Here is a 22218-nt window from a genome sequence, read left to right as displayed (position 1 = left end):
ATATCTATAATACCTCAATTGCAGGGCAAAACTGAGGCGGACGTTAACCGAGGTACCACTGTGCTACTACAAATGCTTATTTTTTTTGCATTTGTGTTTCCTCGTTGGCTCACAGTCGCTGGCACAAATTAAACTTAATCTTTTCAAGTTAAAAATAATTAAAATAACATGATTGAAGTGTGCTTTTATATTATATACGGCAAAAATTGCTTATTTTTTTGCATTTATGTTTCCTCCTTGGCTCACAGTAGCTGGCACAAATTAAACTTAATCTTTTCAAGTTAAAAATAATTAAATGAACATGATTGAAGTGTGCTTTTTATTATATACGGCAAAAATGATTTCCATACAGTTGCGTACATTTTCTGTAAGACTGATGTGACATAAAAAGGTGATATTTGTTAGTATATGATGGTCATAGTTATTATTTTAATGTTACTTTTTTAATATGCAACAACAGGATGTAGGCAAAGGTCCAATCACAGGTTGTTATTGTCCTGAGATGACCCTGCACAATCCCAGTAAGAAGGAAAGGTGCTGAGTAGAGAAGCTGGGACTAAAATACTATTTCCGTTGTTCCTTCCCATGTCGACGACCACCGCGTCTGTGTAGTTGTAAAACTGTTCCCTCTGCTCCACTAGATGCAAGACCTCTTGACCTGGAAATTCAGGAAATCCTTTTTTTTTTGGTTATTTATAAAACAAATGCAAAAGCAAAAAGCTGCAAATCCGGCACATTCACCCAAACTCCCAAAACAACTGATGCTGTAAAAAATGCTGTAAGTTGACAGAACCAAACCGAGGTTAGCCAGGCTAGCAGAGCCCACAGGCCTGAGGGAAATGCATCTTTAAAGACATGAGTGGGATGCTGAGAAGAAAGTTGGCTGAATGAAAAGGTCATGAAAATTGGTACTAGCAAAAATTGGTCTCAAACACGCGGCCCGTGGGCCAAATGTGAAAGTTTAATGTTAGTGCGGCCCGCGCAAGTTTGATATGGATGCTGTATGGTATCATGTACCCAGAAAAAATTATTACGTTTGATTAATGTTCATGTTAAAGGTTAAATAACTGTTAATAGTTATCCTCCCTATCCGTGTGGAAGTGGTACGTTTTTGGCTATTTAAGTTGAAAGGAAATAACTTGAAGGCTACCGTTTAGGTCGCTAGCTCTCTAGTTTGCGAGTTAGCGTGTGTCTCAAGACCCTGCAGTTGCGCAATATGTTGTAAATAAAAAGAGTATAAATGTGACTATAGTCGTGTTTTGTCATGTCTACAGGGCTCTAATAATGCTTTGTTCATTTTAATCTGAAAAAAATCATTTGTCTACCCACCAACTATATGTGGTTTCTTAAGTTTTTATTATTATATTTATTTATTACTGATAGATTGATTTTCTTTATTCTTGATTTGTTTATTTATTTTTCATCTTATTTTGTGCAAAAAATAAAAATGAAGATATTTGAGAACAGTGGAATGTTTTATCAGAGCTTTTATTGTAGAAAATCGGAACCAAAGCACTGAAAATTTTGTATATTTTTCTGTTTTTAATAAATGCGTTTTTTTGTTTTTTTTTTTTAAACCTGATGCGGCCCAGCCTTGCCCAGACCCTAGCTCCAGTGGCCCCCAGGTAAATTGGGTTTGAGACCCCTGTTGTAGCCCCCTCCTTCCCTTCTTAAATATACATATATGTTTATATACACAAACATAGACATATATACTATATATATACACTATACATACATATATAGATATATCACCATTAGAGATTGCATTGATTCTCCAGCACACACACCACCAGGTACAAAAAGACATGGCACTCACCGTTTGAGTCTTTTGATCCCCTGTCCGTTCTCCGTTTTGTGAAATTGTCCTCAGATTTGTCCTCAGGTGGACACCACTCTCCACAAGGCCTGGAACTGCCCCCCCTAAGCGTCCATACAAACCATTCACCCCACAGAGAAATATACCAGGCGTATATACATGTAACACGTGTATGACAATGTACTCAATACACTACCCTCATTCTGGACTACTACTGTACTTTAGTACAAACCAGTCCTGTGTGTCTGTTGTTCGGAAGCCTTTAGCAAACGGGTTGCTGGCAATCTTCAGCTGTGTGATCTGAGAGAAAGAGAGGTTAGATTGATTAAAAAATAATAATAATCCAGTGGATAATATTAAATTTCCTACCCGGTGGTTTTGATAGGCGGTGACTGCCATGAATTTTGTCTCAGGGAAGAAGAAGGAGCAAAAGTTTCTATTTGCATTTAAATGACTGTCAGGCGCTGGATCCGCATACACTACATGAAAGCGGGGCTGGTAGCGATGCATGGAATTTAATATCATCTGGAAGAGAAAAGGAAAAAATGTCATATACTGTAACTTCTGTATATGTTTTTTTTTTACCGTCTACACACACAAGCAAGCACTGACATGTCCGTTGTCATCCAGCAGGTTGTTGGTGAGCTTGAGAGTGTCGAAGGACACCGTCTGCTTCATCCACTGGGCTCCACGAGCAGGTGAGTCTGGGTGGAAGTGCATCCGGCTCGGAGCGGCGACATCTGCTCGTCCTGCCACCAACCATGAGGAGCTGTGGAAAGCATATCTGAAACACACATATAAAATAAACTCATATTGTTGTAATGGATGGGGAGTTTTATATTCTCCAATCACTGTGAATAATATTTATGGCGTACCTGTATCTTTTGTCATCTACAGGGATAAAATCCATAACCAGAACATATTCCGCAGAAGGATCCATCCCTGAGATTTTCACCTGGAATGTCGGAAACATCCTCCTTTTGTGTTTGAGAACAGAATGAACTTTCTTTCAAACAATCCCATGAAACAAGCATGAAGGAGAAACATTGCAATGTACCGTCCGGCTTTGGTGACTATCATCTCCGTGCCCAGCTGATCAAATTGCTGCCAAAGTGCGTGCATCTCCAGCTGAACTCTGACCTCGCTGACTTGGGCGACCTTAATGTTTGACAGCGACACCCCGTGTGTGCGACACAGCGGAGATAATTTGCAGCTAGGAGGCAGTGGTGTACCTAAGAGAAAATGTATTAGGGTGGCATGAATGCAGTTGTTTATTTTATTATTGTTGCAAAAAATACTTACTATTCCGCGTCTGAGAGGACATTTCCATGAAGGGTCTAAAAGTTGCTCCTCTTCTTATATTATAGACTTTGCAAAGCAGTGTAGCATTTTCATCTAAAATGGGAATCACCCTCCAAGATGCAAACCCCCGACAATGCGAGAGTGAAGTGCAAGCGGGTTTTATACATCTTGCACCTCTCACTGGGGACCACGGGTACCGTCCTCATCCATTACAATAAACATAACGCCACTGACATGCACCGGTCGCAGCTGCGCACACGCATGTGGCCCCGAGACCGACATCTTGTTAACTTCTCTTTCATTTTAGCCCCGAGCCTTAATGTTGCCTTGCGACTTCCTCATTATTAACTTTTAAATGAGCCTGTAGTTACTTAGTGTGGACGGATGAAAATAATTGCTTCTGGGAATTGTTTCAATGTTAGGTATCAACGCTGTTGTAATTGTAGTGTTATTTGATTTGATTTATCATGTGCAAAAACTACCGTATTTTCTGGACTATAAGTCGCTCCGGACTATAAATCGCACAAGGCCAAAAATGCATAATTAGGTAGAAAAAAAACATACATACTAAGTCGCTCCGGAGTATAAGTCGCACAAGGCCAAAAATGCATAATTAGGTAGAAAAAAACATACATAAGTCGCACAAGGTCAAAAATGCATACTTGGGTAGAAAAAAACATACATAAGTCGCACTAGAGTATAAGTCGCACAAGGTCAAAAATGCATACTTAGGTAGAAAAAAACATACATAAGTCGCACAAGGTCAAAAGTAGAAAAAAACATACATAAGTCGCTCCGGAGTATAACTCACACAAGTCAAAAATGCATAATTAGGTAGAAAAAAACATAAATAAGTCGCACTGGAGTATAAGTCGCACAAGGTCAAAAATGCATAATTAGGTAGAAAAAAAACATACATAAGTCGTTCTGGAGTATAAGTCGCACAAGGCCAAAATGCATAATTAGGTAGAAAAAAACACACATAAGTTGCTCCGGAGTATAAGTCACACAAGGCCAAAAATGCATACTTAAGTAGAAAAAAACATACATAAGTCGCTCCGGAGTATAAGTCGCACAAGGTCAAAAATGCATAATTAGGTAGAAAAAAACATACATAAGTCGCACCGGAGTATAAGTCGCACAAGGACAAAAATGCATACTTAGGTAGAAAAAAAACATACATAAGTCGCTCCGGAGTATAAGTCGCACAAGGCCAAAATGCATAACTAGGTAGAAAAAACACACATAAGTCGCACTGGAGTATAAGTCACACAAAGCCAAAATGTATAATTAGGTAGAAAAAAAACATACATAATTCGCTCCGGATTATATGTCGCACAAGGTCAAAAATGCATACTTAGGTAGAAAAAAACATACATAGGTCGCTCCGGAGTATAAATCGCACAAGGTCAAAAATGCATAATTAGGTAGAAAAAAACATACATAAGTCGCTCCAGAGTATACGTCGCACAAGGTCAAAAATGCATAATTAGGTAGAAAAAAACATACATAAGTCGCACTGGAGTATAAGTCGCACAAGGCCAAAAATGCATAATTAGGTAGAAAAAAACATACATAAGTCGCTCCGGAGTATAAGTCGCACAAGGCCAAAAATGCATAATTAGGTAGAAAAAAACATACATAAGTCGCACTGGAGTATAAGTTGCATTTTTTGCAGGTAATTTATTTTATCCTATGCTAACTACTAACTACTGCTAACTACTATCCTATGCTAGATATGCTAACACAATGCTTATTCAGCTACACAAAAAATAAACACGAACAGAAAAGGTGTCCAGTGTTTATGTAACAGTTTTTTCATTTATAAGTCGCTCTGGAGTATAAGTCGCAGGAACCTCCAACCTATGAAAAAAAGTGCGACTTATAGTCCGGAAAATACGGTATGTTTATTTTTATTTCATCCATTTTCTATACTGCTTGTCCTCAATAAGGTAAACAAGCAGCATAATGTACTCTGCCATGAAATGTATTTATATTAATTTATCTATAAATTAAATATAATTAAATATATAATAATATAATTAATAATTATTGCTATTATTATTAATAATAATAATTAATAATAATATAATTAAATATAAATTAATACATTTATATTTAATTTATAGAATAACGAAGCCCTTAGTGTTGGTAGCTCATTTGTGTGTATGTGTGTGATTGAGTGTATGTGCATGTGTGCGTACAAATGCGTCTACGATTTGGTGGTGTTGACAGTTTTCTGCCTAAGGGAGTGAAAGAGCGCTTGCTCTAATAAAGACCATAACTTAAGATTGTCGATAGGCCAAGTCACACCATAGAATCATCAACTCATTAATCACAGCTTTCAGAATCCTGGACAGAACTATCGCTGTTCTATCATCTGATCACATGATCAATGGTGACGGATGTCTGGAAGATCTTACAGAGCAAAGATGTCATGTTGTTGTTATTAAAACTCTATTATATATCAGTGGTATTCAACTAACAGCCAAATGTCAAATGAGTACAGTTCAAAACTTAGGAGAGACGGGGTGCAACTGTGGACCTCTTAATCATGTACTGTGGTTGAATAGTACTGATATAAAGTATCTTGGTAATGGTAATGGTTTAATTTCATTTGAACATGCATAAGATTCCAATTGAGTGCATCCCATAATCAGTTCCCATTTCCACATGTCCAAAAGGAGTAGGAAGAAGCAAAGCTTATTAAATCCTACCCCTCCATCTGGTACTTTTACAATCACTAACTGTTACATTTGTTCACTTCCTGCTTTTATAATATAGTTTTTATTTTTATTTTTATTTTCACAGTTCCACATGTCCAAAAAGAGTAGGAAGAAGCAAAGCTTATTAAATCCTACCCCTCCATCTGGTACTTTTACAATCACTAACTGTTACATTTGTTCACTTCCTGCTTTCCTAACATAGTTCCTAATATATAAGTAGTTTATAGTTTTTTATTTTTATTTTTATTTTTCTTTGACCGGTTTAGTAGGTCTTGATAATGTTTGCACAGATGTCTAGGATTTCTTTCCTGTCGGTGGTGATGTTTCCATATTTTCATCTCATTTGGCTAATTCTTGTTTTCATGCCATACATTTTTGAGACTTGTTTTGGTCCCCTTCCACTTTCCAGGATGGTTTCAATTTGCTCTCTCCTCCAATTCCTACTTCTGGCTTTGTAGGAATCATTTGTTTTCTATTTTTCTGGGTTCTTCATTCTTCTTATGAAGATGTTTATAATTTTGTATTGGTGTTTTTTTTTTTTTTCCTTAGAAGCCATTTCTACAACTGCCTCAATCACTGTTGTTGATATGAAGTCAAATTTACTGTTTTTAATCTGCATTTCAGACTTGCAAAACATTTTTCTTCTCCTTCCCATTTAACAGTTTAAGTATGTTCAATTTTGTTTTATGATCTTTTGAATTTTTTTTTCAGTTGTACTTTTGTTCTTACCAACCTATTATCACTACCTGGGTCTACTTTTGCTATGTCCTCTAAATCCATCGTTGGTTGGTTGGTTAGTATGTGGTATTTGTATGTGGTTTTTGTCCTTCTTGATGAACCCAAATGAGCTGTATAGACCAGCTATAAATAAATCTAAGATATATAATTGCATCATGCAATATCAAATGTGATAGACACACGGCCAACTGGTTTAATAAACATGTTTATTCAGCTGTATTTGGCCAAAGCATCATCATCATCACACAGAGCCGCTTCTGATAATCCATTACAGTGACTGCACATCAAAGGTCAGTGGTTGGCCTCGGTCTGTGACAATGACAGCGTGTGGATTGGTGACCGCCATGCTTGAAGAAAGGTGCCCGCACAAGAGAGATAAACAACAAGAGTCCAGCCATTTTGTTGCAAAGAAGTGCATCAATTAGGCATCTGCTTCATTTTGGATGGGAGATGTGGACTTGCGTGTGAGAGAACTAGAGATGGAGATAATAGTGGAACGGTCGACTTCTGACAAGATACGGGACGGGTCACTTAGGCGCTGTGGCTGACGGTCGCGTAGACGGCCTCAAAGATACTCTGGAGTTTCACCTTGACATCCTCAACCATAGGTGTAATCTTATCTTTCAGAGCGGCAAGGTCGTCTGAGCTGATGGACTTGGCCTGGCTGTAGGCCGAGACTATCTGCTCTTTATATTCGTCCACGTAGGGTTTAGCCGCTGCCTTTAAGTTCTCCAGATGTACAGTGACCTTGGCACGGACAGCCTCGACCATTGGCATCAGGGCCGCCTTGGTCTCCTCCACATTGGCGGACACCTTGGTTTGCAGTTCGGTGATAACGGGCTCCAGCTTGAGTCTCAGGGCTTCCATGTTAGCGGCTTGCTTCTCCTGGTATTCTTTGATGATGGGCTCCAGGAGAACACGGTACTCTTCGATGTGCTTGTCAAGGACCTCCTTCAGTTTAGCTTGTTGGGGCTCGAGGCTTTTCTTCAACTCGTCAATATCGCTCTCGATCGCAGTGCGGAAGCCCTCAGTGGCGCCCATGACGGTGGCGACAACGCTGTCGGTCATGGGAGCGACAGATTGCTGCAGAGCCTGAAGTTGAGTGTGAAAATCATCCAAGCGCTGGTTGATCTGGACTCTGGATCAGAACAGAGACGAGGGGAAGAACACAATTTTTTACGTTAAATTAGCTATAGGAATATTGCATGGGTTCATTAGAACAACAGTATGGCAAGCAGTATATCCGTTCGATTTGCCGTACTTCATTTCCTGGTACTCTGTACCATCCAGCTGGTTCAGGGCTTTTTTGGTGCTCTCCTTTAACTCGGTCAAGAAGAGATTAGCCAGAGACCGGGCATGTTCCAGCTGGGAAGGAGCATCAGCCTGCAGGGAAGCAGCCTGAGAGCCTGTGGAAAAACATGGATGAGTTCAGAAAAGAGTGTAGGAGTGTATCAAAGCTAGTTTGAGTGCACTACTAACCAATGGCCAGCAGCAGGGTGAGCGCGAGTGCAACAAACTTCATGATGGAGGTCTGAAAAAGTGAAAGGGAACTGCTTTAGTCAACAAATCCAGCCATGGTGTTGTGGTTAGCGTTAACACAAACTAATCAGATTTATTTTATATTCATAACAGTATACAATTTAGTCAACAAAACTTGAGTTATTAAAAGTATTCCTATGAAAATAACATGCAATGTGTGTTGATAAGGGATGGTTACAAATCTACAACGACAGCTCTGGCAGATTTGGTGAGCGCGCTAATCTAAATCCAGGTATTTCAATTAGACACGATCATAGAATTAGCTGCTAAAACCCACTGGAGATGCAAACATTTTAACAAAATAAAGCTACAATGTACACACGGATACATAAAATTAAATGGTGATCTCCGGCTATGAAACTTTGCTCACGGTGCCCCAAATCCCGCATGCGACCGCAGTATGTCTTACCTGGTGGAGTTCGTGAAGAGACTGAAGAACCCGAGCGGCAGCCGACCTTATATAGCACTCTGATCAGGGATGAGCCCTCGCACGGAGGAGGAGGAGGGGGGAAGGAGTGCGAGCAGTGTGTCTCCGTGGAAGTGGACCTCACCCCCCAGACATCTCCCTCAGCAGGGGACTAAGTTGAGAGTTCAATGGTCACCCACTGGGGGAACACTCAGTACGCACACACTTAAAAGACACTAAAAAATAAGTTGGGGAATTTTTCTAAGACAGGTTTTTTTTTTAACTACATAGGACACACAAGATCATAACTTTGTTCATTTTTTAATATTGATGACAGGGAGTTGAGTTAGAACCTCAGGACATAAACTAAATTATTTACCTTTAATAAAATATTACATTTTAAATAAAACCTCTCTCGTATCAATTTCTTGTCATAAAAGATAGAAAGCGTAACTGCTGTTATTATTATACTGTATATTATACTGTTATACTGTTATATCACTAGTATAATTACAATTCCAGATAAATGTTAACCTAACAGGGAAAGCACTGAATACAAGTCAAGCCAATATGTATATATAAAAAAAAAAGAGGGTGAAAGTTCTTTGGACTCTATGTGTACTTGACTTGTTAGGCTCCATGTTTGCAGCCTATGACACATCCATCTTGGCAGACGTGAAAAAAAAAAAAACATGAAAAAAAAAATCCCAATGATTAATGAAAAGCTTAGGAACTTGATGCAATTAAATGTCCCAGCTGGAACTGATATGGCGTTCGTGTACATCTCATCGTGAAGCAAGAGCAAATTATCAACATAAACTTATCTCACTTTGAGGATAACAACTTGTGTGTGAGCTTAAATGTGTGTTTGGTGTGTGTGGGTGCGTGCTTGATTAATAGGTTAAAGAGTGGTGTGTGTGTGTGTGTGCGTGTGTGTGTGTGTACCATGCTGTTGTTTGTTGTCCTATCATGAGTGGACTTTGTCGCGATGGCTTCATGTAATTCAAGGAATGGGGATAATACGAGGCATGTGTGCTTACCACAAGTAATTATAAAAATGAAGAACAATAAAGAATTTATTGATCTTGATATGCTATTATATACAGTATGTTTGAAATTTTGTTAGCAAAGTACAACAAATCAGTAGTTTCATTTATTAATGTCAGCAGTGTGTAACGGGAAGGTTTGTTAGTCTTGGTTTCTACTTGTTCAATATATGGAATGCAGGCTTGTTCTTTTCAGGGTGACTGAGTGCAAAGTAAATCATTGTTATGAGCACCGATTGGTCGTTTGCTTGATAAATCTGGTCAAAATCTGCAAAGGAACCTGCCTCCAAGGATCAGGTGATGTGTCCATTCTGTCGTGGACTTTGTGTCGTCAGCAATTCACGGCTGGTATTTTGTTTTCAGCATTTCATTATTTTTATTGAATTTAAATGTTTATCAATGGTTTTTCATCTCTTTTTGTATTTTGACAGCCACTTCCATGGTGACTCGGGGGTGAAAAGTAAAAAAATTGAAAAGTGAAAAAATAATTTTCTTTGTTTAGTGCTATGTATCTTATAATATTTTGACTAAAGCAAGTTTTTTTCATCGGCATTCTAACTCTGCTACTAAAATGATGTTATATTACAAGTTTATTCTTGTAAGATTCCGACTTTTTTTCTTGATATCAAACTACTTTTTTCTATTTTTTTTTCTTTTTTTAATTGTGAAAAAATGTAACTTTCTTCTTGTTAACGTTCTTCTCGTACTTCTCGACATTTTTTCTTACAAACCTAATTTTCCCCAAAAAAGTGCTTTATTTTTGGTTCATAACCCCCCAAAATAGTGACAATAGTAATGAATTATGACATTGAAAAGTGAGCTAAGATATGTATGCATGCAGATGAAGCATGTGACAACATAATAACAAAAACTTGAATTTTTTTGTGGTTAGCGCGTAGGCCACACAGCTAGGAGCCCGGAGTTCAATCCCATCCTCGGCCATCTATGTGTGGAGTTTGCATATTTTCTCTGAGTACTCCGGTTTCCTTCCCCATTCCAAAAACATGCTAGGTTAATTAGCGACTCCAAATTGTCCATAGGTATGAATGTGAGTGTGAATGGTTGTTTGTCTATATGTGCCCTGGGATTGGCTGGCCACCAGTCCAGGGTGTACCCCGCCTCTCGCCCGAAGACAGCTGGGATAGGCTCCAGCAATGCTGCAACCCTTGTGAGGATAAGCGATAGAAAATGAATTAAGACACTATGAACCAAGAGTTCAAAATTAAGATCTCTGCAATATGTATGTGTATATATACGTATATGTATACATGTACATGGAGAGAGAGAGAAGCATTGAACTCTGCAAGGCTCCTGTGGTTTGCGTCGTCACTGTACAGCACTGTACAGACATGACAGATAAGCCTGATCTACATATCAGCTGCTGACCAGGACTAAGAAAGGGTGTTATCTCCAACAGCAACCTTTGAGACCGCATCAGCCAACCTCATTGATTTAGCATCCACGCTGATCCTTCTATCTAGATTGGCGCCATAATTGTTATCAAGTGGAACACGACAGTTGTTGCTCCTTTCATAACACTTCAATGGCGAACGCCATGCAGAACTAGAATGATAGTGATGATCTAAAAGTAGGCGATCTATGTTTATATTTATGTAGTATTTGGGGAGTGATAGAGTATACCTTAATGTGTATACTTTTGGTTCATTTATGTCAACTATGCTCAAGAAATGACATCACCTGATTACATTTGCACAGTTCAACATGGCAGAAAAGGAGTAGGAAGAATGCAATCCAACTGTATTCACACCATCTTTTTTACATGTTGACACTTTGCATGTATTTTGTCATTACAAGTGTCACCATATTCTAACTAGAGAAACGAAAATACATGAATATTTGTTGTGACCACCAAATGGCCAGACAGGTGTGGAGTGATTTCCTGCGGCTGATAAATATTTCATCAGCAAATCCACCACTTGATCAGGCTCTGACTGAGGGTCAGAGGTCACCCTATTGTTGGGGATGATGGAGCACTGCTCTCAAAATCAGCAGGGGTGGTTATCTCAGCTGTTGAGCGGCGCTAATTCTTCCCCCTTTTTTTTTAGCGACGTCTGCTTACCTCTTGCGATGGTGCTGTTGTAATGTCACATCTGTTGAGGTCGCTTCTGCTTTAATGCTTGAGCCAACGCTGCGGTTCAAGTGTCCTTACGGGTTGCATGGCTCTGCTGGACTGGGGAAAGCAAAGTCGTTTATTATGAACTCGGGTAACCGGAAGGTTTCCAGGACACCAATAAAAGTCACGTATATAGACAAAATTTTGGTGAGCTTGAGCTTATCCAAGCTGATGTTGCCGGTCATCGTAGGATACAGATAACCTCGAAAAAAAAACCAATACACTGTCTTAACAAGGAATTAAAAATTACACCAATATTTAGCACACAGTCATATTTTGTTTTTGTATGTATATGGTTTATATATATTGTAATGCATATAGTATACAGCAGGGGTCTCAAACACACGGCCCGCAGGCCAAATGTGGCCCGCAGGACACTAGTTTGAGGCCCTGCCTTGATATGAAAGTTTAATGTTAGTGCAGCCCGCGCAAGTTTGATATGGATGCTGTATGGTATCATGTACCCAGAAAAAATTATTACGTTTGATTCATGTTCATGTTAAAGGTTAAATAACTGTTAATAGTTATCCTCCCTATCCGTGTGGAAGTGGTAAGTTTTTGGCTATTTAAGTTGAAAGGAAATAACTTGAAGGCTACCGTTTAGGTGGCTAGCTCTCTAGTTTGCGAGCTAGCATGTGTCTCAAGACCCTGCAGTTGCGCAATATGTTGTAAATAAAAAGAGTATAAATGTGACTATAGTCGTGTTTTGTCATGTCTACAGGGCTCTAATAATGCTTTGTTCATTTTAATCTGAAAAAAATAATTTGTCTACCCACCAACTATATGTGGTTTCTTAAGTTTTTATTATTTGCCGTTTTATTATTATTATTATTATATTTATTTATTTACTACTGATTGATTGATTTTCTTTATTCTTGATTTGTTTATTTATTTTTCATCTTATTTTGTGTAGAAAAATAAAAATTAAGATATTTGAGAACAGTGGAATGTTTTATCAGAGCTTTTCTTGTAGAAAATCGGAACCAAAGCAAAGTTTTTTAAAAAAATTTCTTTTTAATAAATACATTTTGTTTGGATGCCGTGATCTACGGGATGTAAATGTAAACAAATAAAATTAAAAATGTTCCCAATTAGTGTGTAATACTCATGCCAATAAAGATGACAATCCTTCAAAAATGGCAAAGCTGACATAGTTATTCCGTAGTATCGAGACGAAACTGCTTGAGTTCGCACTACCGCGTGCTTCCGGGTTCCGGGTACAGGAACTTCTGTTTTAAGGAATCGATTGTTAGTGTAATATAGTAGTAGAAAATGTAATACATAGTTTTTTTTTCCAAATTAGGGAATTTTCGTAGGTGGGAATACTTACTGTAGTCATTAAGTAATTAATGCATCTACCAACAAATGAAACATGAATGAACATGACATATGTCCTGTGGTGGAATGAACACATGATTGGGAAAAAAAATCTAATACTGATATCACATTTTTATGCTGACATCGGACATCCTTAATCCCTAACCGCGGATGGTTGTCCTTCCTGTAGTTTCCGGTCAGACACCAATGCACGATTATATATGGCTAGAGGTGAACTTTGCACTTACTAGTGCAAACATTTTTGCCAAAAGAGATGGCAAAAAGAAAGATGAGTGGTACGGTACATATCCATACAAATAGACAGACAGCAGGTTTGGTGGTGTGTCCAATATTCAGCGATAAAATTCCATCGATGCAACGGACAAATATCGTGCGGCACTTTGACACATGCAAATACACAACACACAAGCTGACTGGACTTCGGTTAGCTTTGCTGGTACTTAAGCAATAGTGAGGATTGGAAAGCCATTCATTGATGGCCAATTTGACAAAACATTCATGATTGATGTGGCAAATTAACTTTTTGATGACTTTTTGGCTACAGACTAAATAATCAAATGAATAGAAGACATGCCTCTGTCAGCAAGAACTGTTCACGATTGCGATCGTGATGGTAAGCCAAATGACTTCAGCCTTTTGCCTGAACATGCAACATAATCCTTACCAAGCAACATAATAAAGCTTATTAAGTTCGCACAATCACACTAGGTCCGTGCATGATGTAGTTTGATGCATATGTGTGGTTTTAATCCTTTTCGTTTCAAGGACAGTGGGTAAACATCCAATTGCTCAAGAGAGAGATAGAGGTTATTCACCCGATTACCCCAGAAGTCAAACCACCCACAACACAAAACAAACAAGATCCGTATTATTATTTGAGCTGAGTCAACACCCACGCCCGACCTAAAAAAAAAATATTTTAACTCAAAAAGGATAACTGCATTGAATAAAGCAGCCTTTTGGGGGAAAATGATGTTGAGAATTTTAGCATCATAAACAAAATGGCAAACTGATGACTTAAGCTTAGTTCTTTGTAGACCTTGTTCTTTGTAGACCTATTGTTTGGCTTTGCTATTGCTTGCCCTTGGTGGAAAAGGTTTGGACACTTCTAGTTTAGGGGATGTCCGCACTGGAAGGCTTTCAGGTGGAAATGGTCAAGTATTTTACCATTTCAGCCTTTCATCCACACGGCAACAAAGTTGCTACTACTGCAATGCATTTTTTGTCCTGGTCACAAAACACTGGACCAGCTGTATACCCTTGGGTACATGAGCGTTTACCCAAATGATTTACCCGTAATGATGATTTGTGGTGTCCTGTAGTGGGTGCTCCAGGAGTACAGGATTACTGATACTATGCGCTAGTCCTTTAGTCCTTGTACCACCAGATCAGGAACCTGGGTCGCATTGTCAGCAGTAAGTAGAGCCTGTTTCCAGAGAACGTTGTCCTCCTCCTAGCCTGCCCTTTGTCATTATTTTACGGACAGAATTTCTAAGCGCAGAGCCCGGGTGATGTGGTCCTGATGCCCACATCAAGAGACCTCCAAATTTGAGGCCATGGTTCTGAATCGGAAAAGGGTGGATTTGATCCACCGGGTTGGAAGTGTGGTCTTAGCCTAGATGGAGGCTTAACGTATGGAGGTTAAAGTATCTTGGTGCCTTGTTCACAAGTGAGGGAAGATTGGAACGCAACCGGATGTACTGGAAGGCAGAGCTCTCAAATGATGGATCGGTTTTCCCACCCTCACCTGTGGTCGTGTGCTTTGGGTCACGTCTTAAAGACGTAGATTGCAGATACAAATGGCTGAAGTGAGTTTCCAACGCCACCCTAAGAGATAGGGTGAGGACCTTGGCCAACCGGGAGGGCCTAAGAGTAGAGCTGCTGCTCCTTCACATCGAGAGGAGCCAGTTTAGTCCAGTCTAGTCCAGATGCCCCTTAGACGGCTCCCTGGTTAGGGCATGCCCCACTGGGAGGGGGCCCAGGAGCAGACCGTGGACAAGCTTGCGGGATTACATCTCAGAGCTGGCCTGGGAATGCCTTGGTGTTGTCCCTGTGGAGCTACAAGAGGTGGCCAGAAACTGGGAAGTCTGGGCTTCCCTACTTAGACTGCTGACCCTGAGACCTGAACCCGAATAAGTGGAAAAAAATGGAATGGACACCATGTGCGGAAGCCATTTTTTTTCAACCCGCCAAAACAAACTGTTTGGACAGGGCCTTAGTGAGTCATTAACATGCAAACCCCAGCTGTGAAAAAAAGAACAGTTTGGAGCACCGCAGGGATCCTTAAATTGGGACCACTCCACAGAAATGTAAATCACTCAACATTTGTTGGAATGGAGCCTCGGCAGGTCACAGGAAATCATTTGAACTGTAATGGTGTCGTAAAAATGTTGACAAAAGGTTGTGATTCGTCCAATCATAATACAGACCAAATAGAAATTACAATTTTTTTTAACAATAAAGTTACTTTTATACTGTTTGTATACAGGGGAATTTACAGGTACTTTGTTAGTACTCGGTTAATTCAATTCGGTTAATTTTTCATACAATCGGAACAAAATTCAAACCTTAAAATGTAATGAATGCGAAACAATAGTTATCCTTGTGTAAGTTTTTGGCTATTTAAGTTGAAAGGAAATAACATGAAGGCTACCGTTTAGGTCGCTAGCTCTCTAGTTTGCGAGTTAGCATGTGTCTCAAGACCCTGCAGTTGCGCAATATGTTGTAAATAAAAAGAGTATAAATGTGACTATAGTCGTGTTTTGTCATGTCTACAGGGCTCTAATAATGCTTTGTTCATTTTAATCTGAAAAAAATCATTTGTCTACCCACCAACTATATGTGGTTTCTTAAGTTTTTATTATTTGTCGTTTTATTATTATTATTATATTTATTTATTACTGATTGATTTTCTTTATTCTTGATTTGTTTATTTATTTTTCATCTTATTTTGTGCAGAAAAATAAAAATTAAGATATTTGAGAACAGTGGAATGTTTTATCAGAGCTTTTATTGTAGAAAATCGGAACCAAAGCACTGAAAAAGTTTGTAAATTTTTCTGTTTTTAACAAATGCGGTTTTTTTGGGGGTTTTTTTGGAAAGCCTGATGCGGCCCAGCCTTGCCCAGTCCCTAGCTCCAGTGGCCCCCAGGTAAATTGAGTTTGAGACCCCTGCTGTATAGCTACTCTAGGTAGGGGCATTTGCAAGAAACGGAGGAACTTTAACACTTTCGCGCCCATACCTGGGATACAAATCACACCCCCCCCCCCCCCCACCCGACTGAGACACGCCCCCTAGTGTCCATCACACACTGTCACTATAATACACTAATAAAAGACAATGTAAACATCTTACTTACTTATACATACGTAATCCCCGTACATAACATAGCAACATACAACTATAACACAAACAATGTAACAAAATCCACACATGCGGAAAAATAAACATAGAATTGAACCTCGTCACACAGTATCGACCAGACGGTATTACCTTTAGTTGGTATTTGTCTCGATCCACACACCCCTTTGCTAGCTAGCCGGTTACGTGAGTACTTATCACTTTCCTCTCTCCTCTTTAGGTAACATACTTTTAAAATAAGTCACCTTTTAAAACTGCGTCCATCTTGCCAAATAGCGGTTGGAAGGTGACGTTGTGCTTGTAAGTCAACTGACGAAGAAGAAACACTAACGAGTTGATTTTTTTTCATACGAATGCGTTAGCTGTTGGCACATTCAAACATTTTTAGGTCCCTGGCTAAGATAAACAAATAAAATGCACACCGACCAAAGTTACACTTCTCACCCCCTGATTTGTATAAATTGTGCCTACATTCCCCCGCAAAGGTTTGAATGAAACGCGTACATTTGAAATGATGTAAAGCCCACCACCTGTCACCTGTGTGACGGCGTGCGTGACGAAAATGCTTTTGACATCAGAAGTTCGTTTTTACCATAATCTTACTGCGATGTGATGGCCTTTTGCTGCTAATACATGGAGTACTCTGCCTGTATAAATGTAGTAAGCACACTTTGGGAGATAATATAAGTATTTTTCTGTTTGCCGTATTGAGACAGTGGCAGCCATGAGTAGCACTGAGAGTCCGGATGAGCCCATTGAAGAACCTTCAGATGTGTCTACTGAAGGTAATGCAACCTGGGGTGGGCACGTCGATCCAATATCGATTGCCTGGATACCAGATTGGTATTTTTCTGTTCTATTTTTTTTTCCAAATATGTATGTTTTGTTGTTGAAATTATTACATTGTTAATATGTATATATAATTTATATAGTTGACAAATTCAGGAAATGAGAGCCAATATAGCTTTCTATGTACACTACTATATTTTGATCAAACAACTGGGAGTAAGGGAATAATTTTCTCATTTTGTTGAAAATGTGGTGAATGGTTAGCATGTTGGCCTCACAGTCAGGATGCATGTTCGCCCAAAGTCAGCTGGGATAGGCTCCAGTGAGGACAAGCGGTATAGAAAACGTATGGATGGACAGATGTTGTTATACTTTAAATGAGCTAATATCAATCCATATTTCCTTTTTCTCTTTATCATCAGATATCAAGCATTATGCAGTGGACATCGGGATCAATCCAGAGACGGAACAGAATCTTATGTGGCTTGCCAAACAGGCCATGTTTGCTCAGCTACCTCCAGGATGGTCGGAGCGGTAAGTTGCTGTAAAAATGGTTGCAGTACACATAATGTTTTTTGTCATCCCTTCAAAGTAACAACTGTTTACAAGAACTGCCTTTTGACTAAAACATACACCGACTGTATCCCAACAGTGAAGACGACAGCGGCAACACCACCTATCACAACCACTACTTGCAATACAGCACAGATGAACACCCCTGCAAACTGCATTACCGGAAGCTGGTGGCCCAGGAACGGGAACACATTAAGCGCACGAGTGCTTTTCCAGGATCAGAAGGCACACAGGGCAAGAATGAGAATGATGCACTTAATACAGCGGTGAGTGGCGTCAAAGATGATTATAGTATCAAACACCTGAGTGACATTTGCAGATGATATTAAATCACTGAAATGCCCTAAAAATCTCTTCTGTAAAAAGGTGTCACTAAAGTATTACAGCGGTTGTTCTTACTTCGTTAGGGTCCATTTAGCAGTGGATTTTTGAGTATAATAGGTAACAAACATGAAGAAACATCATCTCTGACACCCTTGAGCTTCGACGACGAAGATGACGGGTTAATTTCTGAAAAGGAGGTACAGTAACAACAGCAGACATCTCTCCTCAGTGTGTACTAATTTCTCTTCAGTTCACAAGTATAAAAAGAATGCAAGATACAGTAAATATTTTTGAAATGTTTGTCTACTGTTTTTCAGTCAGTTCCTTGTTCTTCTAACAGTGATATCGACAAGGTCCCCGTGAACCTATGGGGTAAACAATGCAAGGTAGAACAGACAATTTGCTATACATATCTATTTATTTTCAGTACCCATGCAACATGATATGCTAACATTTAAAGGAAAACTGCACTTCCAAAAAAATTCCCCCCCAAATCGCAGATTTCATTTAATTGGGTATGTGTAACAACTTATAATAAGGCACATCACATCACAAAATCTTGGCCATAGAAATAAAGTATTTTATAAATGGAACTTTTGTTACTAGTATTATTCTGAAAATGTGTATATGCATGGATATTGTTTTTAAATTATTTTTAAATTGTGATCAGATTATTGACTTGAATGTCTGAATATTGACAAGAAATGTATTTTTTTTCTGACAGCCATCAGGAGAGTTTGAAGTCTCCGATAGTTCCATTTCCACTGACAGTCAGGTGGAAACAGATGATAAAGACAAACAGACCAAGGCTGCTAAAGGGTTTGTTTTGTTTTATGTTGTTGGAAATGGTTGAAATGTTACAGATTACACAGAAAAGAAAAAAATATATATCATTATCTTTGGAACTTGTCCTCTCATGCAGCCAGAAGGAGACGATGCAGGACCATAAACCTTGTGGCTCAAAAGCCCAACAGGACCATAAGAAACAGGAGCCTACTAAAACACCAACAGTAAGTGACATCCGGTCCTATCAACAAAAAAATATGTGTTAAATTTTCTGATTATGATTACAGTGGACTCGTGTACATTTGCCTCGGAATTCACAACTCTGAATATTTGCTGAATTATTTAACAACATATGTCAGTAATAATTTATTAATATTTATTAGTGAAATGTATAGCATACAGCGCCAGAAAGCCTACTATTCTTACATGTCTTTACGGTTCACTGATAATATTAAGTGTTGAGATGTCACACTCTGTTCAGCAGTCTTTGAACACACCATTGTTGGGTGCTAAGATGCCAAAGTTTGTTTGGCTACGGAACCACAAGCTAGCGCTAGCCTAATGGTCTGGTTGGCTCAGATTCCATTCCATTCACCAATCATCTTATGTTATCATTCATTAGTTGTGAGTACGTGTGAGAGATTTACAGTCGTCCCTCGGCACTTCGCAGTTCGATTTTCAGTTTTTGCCAATTATTAGGCCAAAAAAAATTTATTTTTATTTTTATTTTTATTTTTATTTTTATTTTTATTTTTATTTTTATTTTTATTTTTATTTTTATTTTTATTTTTATTTTTATTTTTATTTTTATTTTTATTTTTATTTTTATTTTTATTTTTATTTTTATTTTTATTTTTATTTAATAATTAATTTTATTTTTGACCTAAATTTACACATTGTCAAAACATAACAATGGGCAAATATACAATGCAAATATATAATATCCAGAAGATTCATTTGAAGATGTTTTTTTTGTTTCTTTTGGCTTTTTCTTGATTACGGAGTCGCCACAGCGGATCAAAAGGTAGTATTATACGTTGACCACTAGGTGTCAGTAATGTTACAAATGTTACCAAAGTAAGCTCACCAGAAGAAAACAAGAAACTCCCCAATGCTATTGAGTCTATTTTATTTACATTATATCTAATATGTCATAATTTATCTAATTATGTCTACTACATTGGATAATACGAGTATAAAGGTAACATTTGGGGTGTTTTTTCATGTTTGTATAACTAATGTTATACTGTATTAAGAAAGTTATAAACAGGTTTTCTATGCGCTAACTATGAAAATATTCAATTTAGAATGAGGAATCCTATTTTGTTTGAAATTGACTAATCACAGCCAGGTTAGGAAACAATTAAACGAGGGATTACTGTATTCACGGTTTGAACCTAGATTGTGTTGCAGTCACTTTTACTGCAAATTTTGATCAGAACTTGAAAAGTGTGCATCTGCTATATTTATTTCCTGGTGGTGGCATGACTGGGTGATGGTCTCGCAACCTGAATGTTGTGGGTTCAATCCCCCAACTTACCCGCATCTCTGTCATGGCATCCTTGAGGATAATGCATTTCATCTCATATCATCAGTGTGTGAATGAGCCGTTCCATTACTTTCATGACAAGATATCCCATCAACCATTGCAAGAGTTGGTGAATGAGTGCTAAATGTGTTCCAAATGCGCCGTGCAAGTGAATCCCATTTAGTATTAACTTGTATGTTGAAATATAGATTCTACAGCAGTCACTAAATCCCATCCTCTCTCAATGCTAATGTAATACAATAATGATTTTTGCTTTGCTAGGGTCCCTTTTGTAGTGGATTCTTGAGTGTTTTAAGCGGTGGGCAGGAAGAAGCAGTTTTTCCCTTTTCACAGCCCAGCTATGATGTCGAAGACAATGACCTCTCATTTGAAAAAGCGGTAACACTGCCAAAGACGATATCTTTTTAATGTGATAGATATCGCCTTAGTAGTTTCAATGGATACTTTTAAAGAAGCGTATTTTCACGACCGTTGGTGTTTGACAGTTGTAACTTTTGGTTAGGATTCAGGAAGCAGTGATGTGTGCATAACGGAGGACAGCACCGAACTAGCAATTCAGGACCCGAGCACTGACTCGTCTGAGGAACAGGTACGGTTTGTCTTGGAAAATGAATCAACTTTAGTTCGTAGTTTTTGGTCATGAATTTTCTGTTCACACGCTTCAAGCTCACAGTTGAGGCTCTGGACAGTTCTGTCGACTTGGACACTCGCCTGGAGGTGCCTGTCAACGGAGAGCAAGGGGAAGATGACGAGACTGAGGCTGCTAAGAGGTTTGTTGTTGTTGTTTCCGTGTTTTGTATAGAAAGTGAATTCTGAAAGTGTATTCTGTCGCCGCTCTTTTCCCTCGCTCGCCCTGCTGGGTTTGGATGGGAGTTCATGTGTCCGGGGGTCAGCCCCTGCTTGGGGAAAAGTGAAACTGGTGTAGTCAGGTCGCAGCCAGAGCTGTCTTAAGTTTGCTAAACTGGAACTCAGAACTCACTCAAGTCAAGGGGTGTCCAACGAGGTACACATATATGAAAAATATGTTTTATATGTATTTCAAGTCAGTTTTGTGTTATATAGTGGATTATCATTGGGTAGGTTCATTCAGTAGGTTCTGAGGTCCTCATTGGGAGTGACCAGGATGGATAGGATCAGGAAGGAGTACATCAGAGAGACATTACATGTTAGAGGCCTTGGAGATAAAGTTCTTTAGGCCAGACTGAGATGGTTGGGACATGTCCGATCTTGGGAAATATTTTCAAATTTGGACAAGAGGAAAAAAAATCCAAATCCCCGAGCCATTCAGCCTCTTTTGACCCTTAAATACCTTTGGAACGCCATGTTGATTTAGGTGTTCCAGGAGGCTCCGTACAGTATATAATCTTCATCAAAGAAGGTTTTGTGGAGATGTGTTATGGTTCCCGCTCATGTTCAACAGACTCTGGGAAACCAGGCCCTGAGTGGATGGGGATGAGGTTTTTGGTTGGAGAATGAGATTGGTTGGTGCAACAAAGGAATCAACTTTATACCTGACCTACCTAATAATAAGCTGAAGAAAGTAAATAGTCTTTCTCATTTGTGTAATATTTACTCTCCAACCTCTTTTTGACGCTCCGTCTCATTGCAGCCTAGATGAATCCCTGAAAAGCCCTGGTAAAAAATCCCCGGGCAGAGACGTTGGAGGTTCCGGATCTGAAAAAGACAAGCAGGTAGGAGAGTCTAACACAACACAACACATGACATGAGTGGCTCTTAAAGATAATGAATATACAAAACCATTCTAAAAGTCATTATCACTGCAATTATC

At 38.9% G+C, this 22218-nt stretch overlaps 3 protein-coding genes across 14 annotated transcripts in view; 1 reads left to right on the top strand and 2 right to left on the bottom strand.

Annotated features, from left to right (window-relative positions):
* Nucleotides 1-321: 321 nt before the first annotated feature.
* Nucleotides 322-17040, bottom strand: LOC131135086 (T-box transcription factor TBX1). 5 transcript variants are annotated; one of them, XM_058080938.1, is made up of 9 exons: nt 16541-17040; nt 11657-11767; nt 2877-3051; nt 2695-2796; nt 2432-2603; nt 2189-2344; nt 2040-2119; nt 1820-1923; nt 322-658 (listed from the first exon to the last, which is right to left on the bottom strand). In XM_058080938.1, exons 3-9 carry the CDS (start codon nt 2939-2941, stop codon nt 480-482), a joined length of 858 nt encoding a protein of 285 aa, XP_057936921.1. In that variant the 5' UTR covers nt 2942-3051; nt 11657-11767; nt 16541-17040; the 3' UTR covers nt 322-479. The 5 variants fall into 5 exon arrangements, with proteins under 5 accessions (XP_057936921.1, XP_057936926.1, XP_057936923.1 ...); XM_058080943.1 differs by having other exon boundaries at nt 2052-2119; XM_058080940.1 differs by having other exon boundaries at nt 11657-11762.
* LOC131135087 (apolipoprotein A-I-like) lies at nt 6775-8612 on the bottom strand. The gene is made up of 4 exons (XM_058080944.1): nt 8534-8612; nt 8065-8116; nt 7847-7991; nt 6775-7723 (listed from the first exon to the last, which is right to left on the bottom strand). The coding sequence occupies exons 2-4, from the start codon at nt 8105-8107 to the stop codon at nt 7117-7119; spliced, it is 795 nt and encodes a 264-aa protein (XP_057936927.1). The 5' UTR covers nt 8108-8116; nt 8534-8612; the 3' UTR covers nt 6775-7116.
* The window catches only part of LOC131135079 (trichohyalin-like), a 23244-nt gene continuing 17466 nt past the window's right edge, over nt 16441-22218 (top strand). For 5 of the 8 annotated variants that reach the window (XM_058080920.1, XM_058080921.1, XM_058080923.1 and 2 more), the window contains exons 1-12: nt 16441-16708; nt 17125-17193; nt 17620-17731; nt 17850-18036; nt 18178-18291; nt 18412-18480; nt 18819-18913; nt 19017-19104; nt 20691-20807; nt 20932-21018; nt 21096-21199; nt 22039-22120. In XM_058080920.1, coding sequence (XP_057936903.1) covers nt 17133-17193; nt 17620-17731; nt 17850-18036; nt 18178-18291; nt 18412-18480; nt 18819-18913; nt 19017-19104; nt 20691-20807; nt 20932-21018; nt 21096-21199; nt 22039-22120 — 1116 coding nt within the window. In that variant the 5' untranslated portion in view covers nt 16441-16708; nt 17125-17132. Of the gene's footprint in view, nt 16709-17120; nt 17194-17619; nt 17732-17849; nt 18037-18177; nt 18292-18411; nt 18481-18818; nt 18914-19016; nt 19105-20690; nt 20808-20931; nt 21019-21095; nt 21200-22038; nt 22121-22218 lie in introns of all 8 variants that reach the window. The other 3 variants (XM_058080917.1, XM_058080918.1, XM_058080922.1) reach the window with 3 other exon arrangements.

The sequence above is a fragment of the Doryrhamphus excisus genome, chromosome 8 (assembly GCF_030265055.1).
Source record: "Doryrhamphus excisus isolate RoL2022-K1 chromosome 8, RoL_Dexc_1.0, whole genome shotgun sequence".
Classification (NCBI taxonomy): domain Eukaryota; kingdom Metazoa; phylum Chordata; class Actinopteri; order Syngnathiformes; family Syngnathidae; genus Doryrhamphus; species Doryrhamphus excisus.
This window is presented reverse-complemented; position numbering and strand designations above follow the sequence as displayed.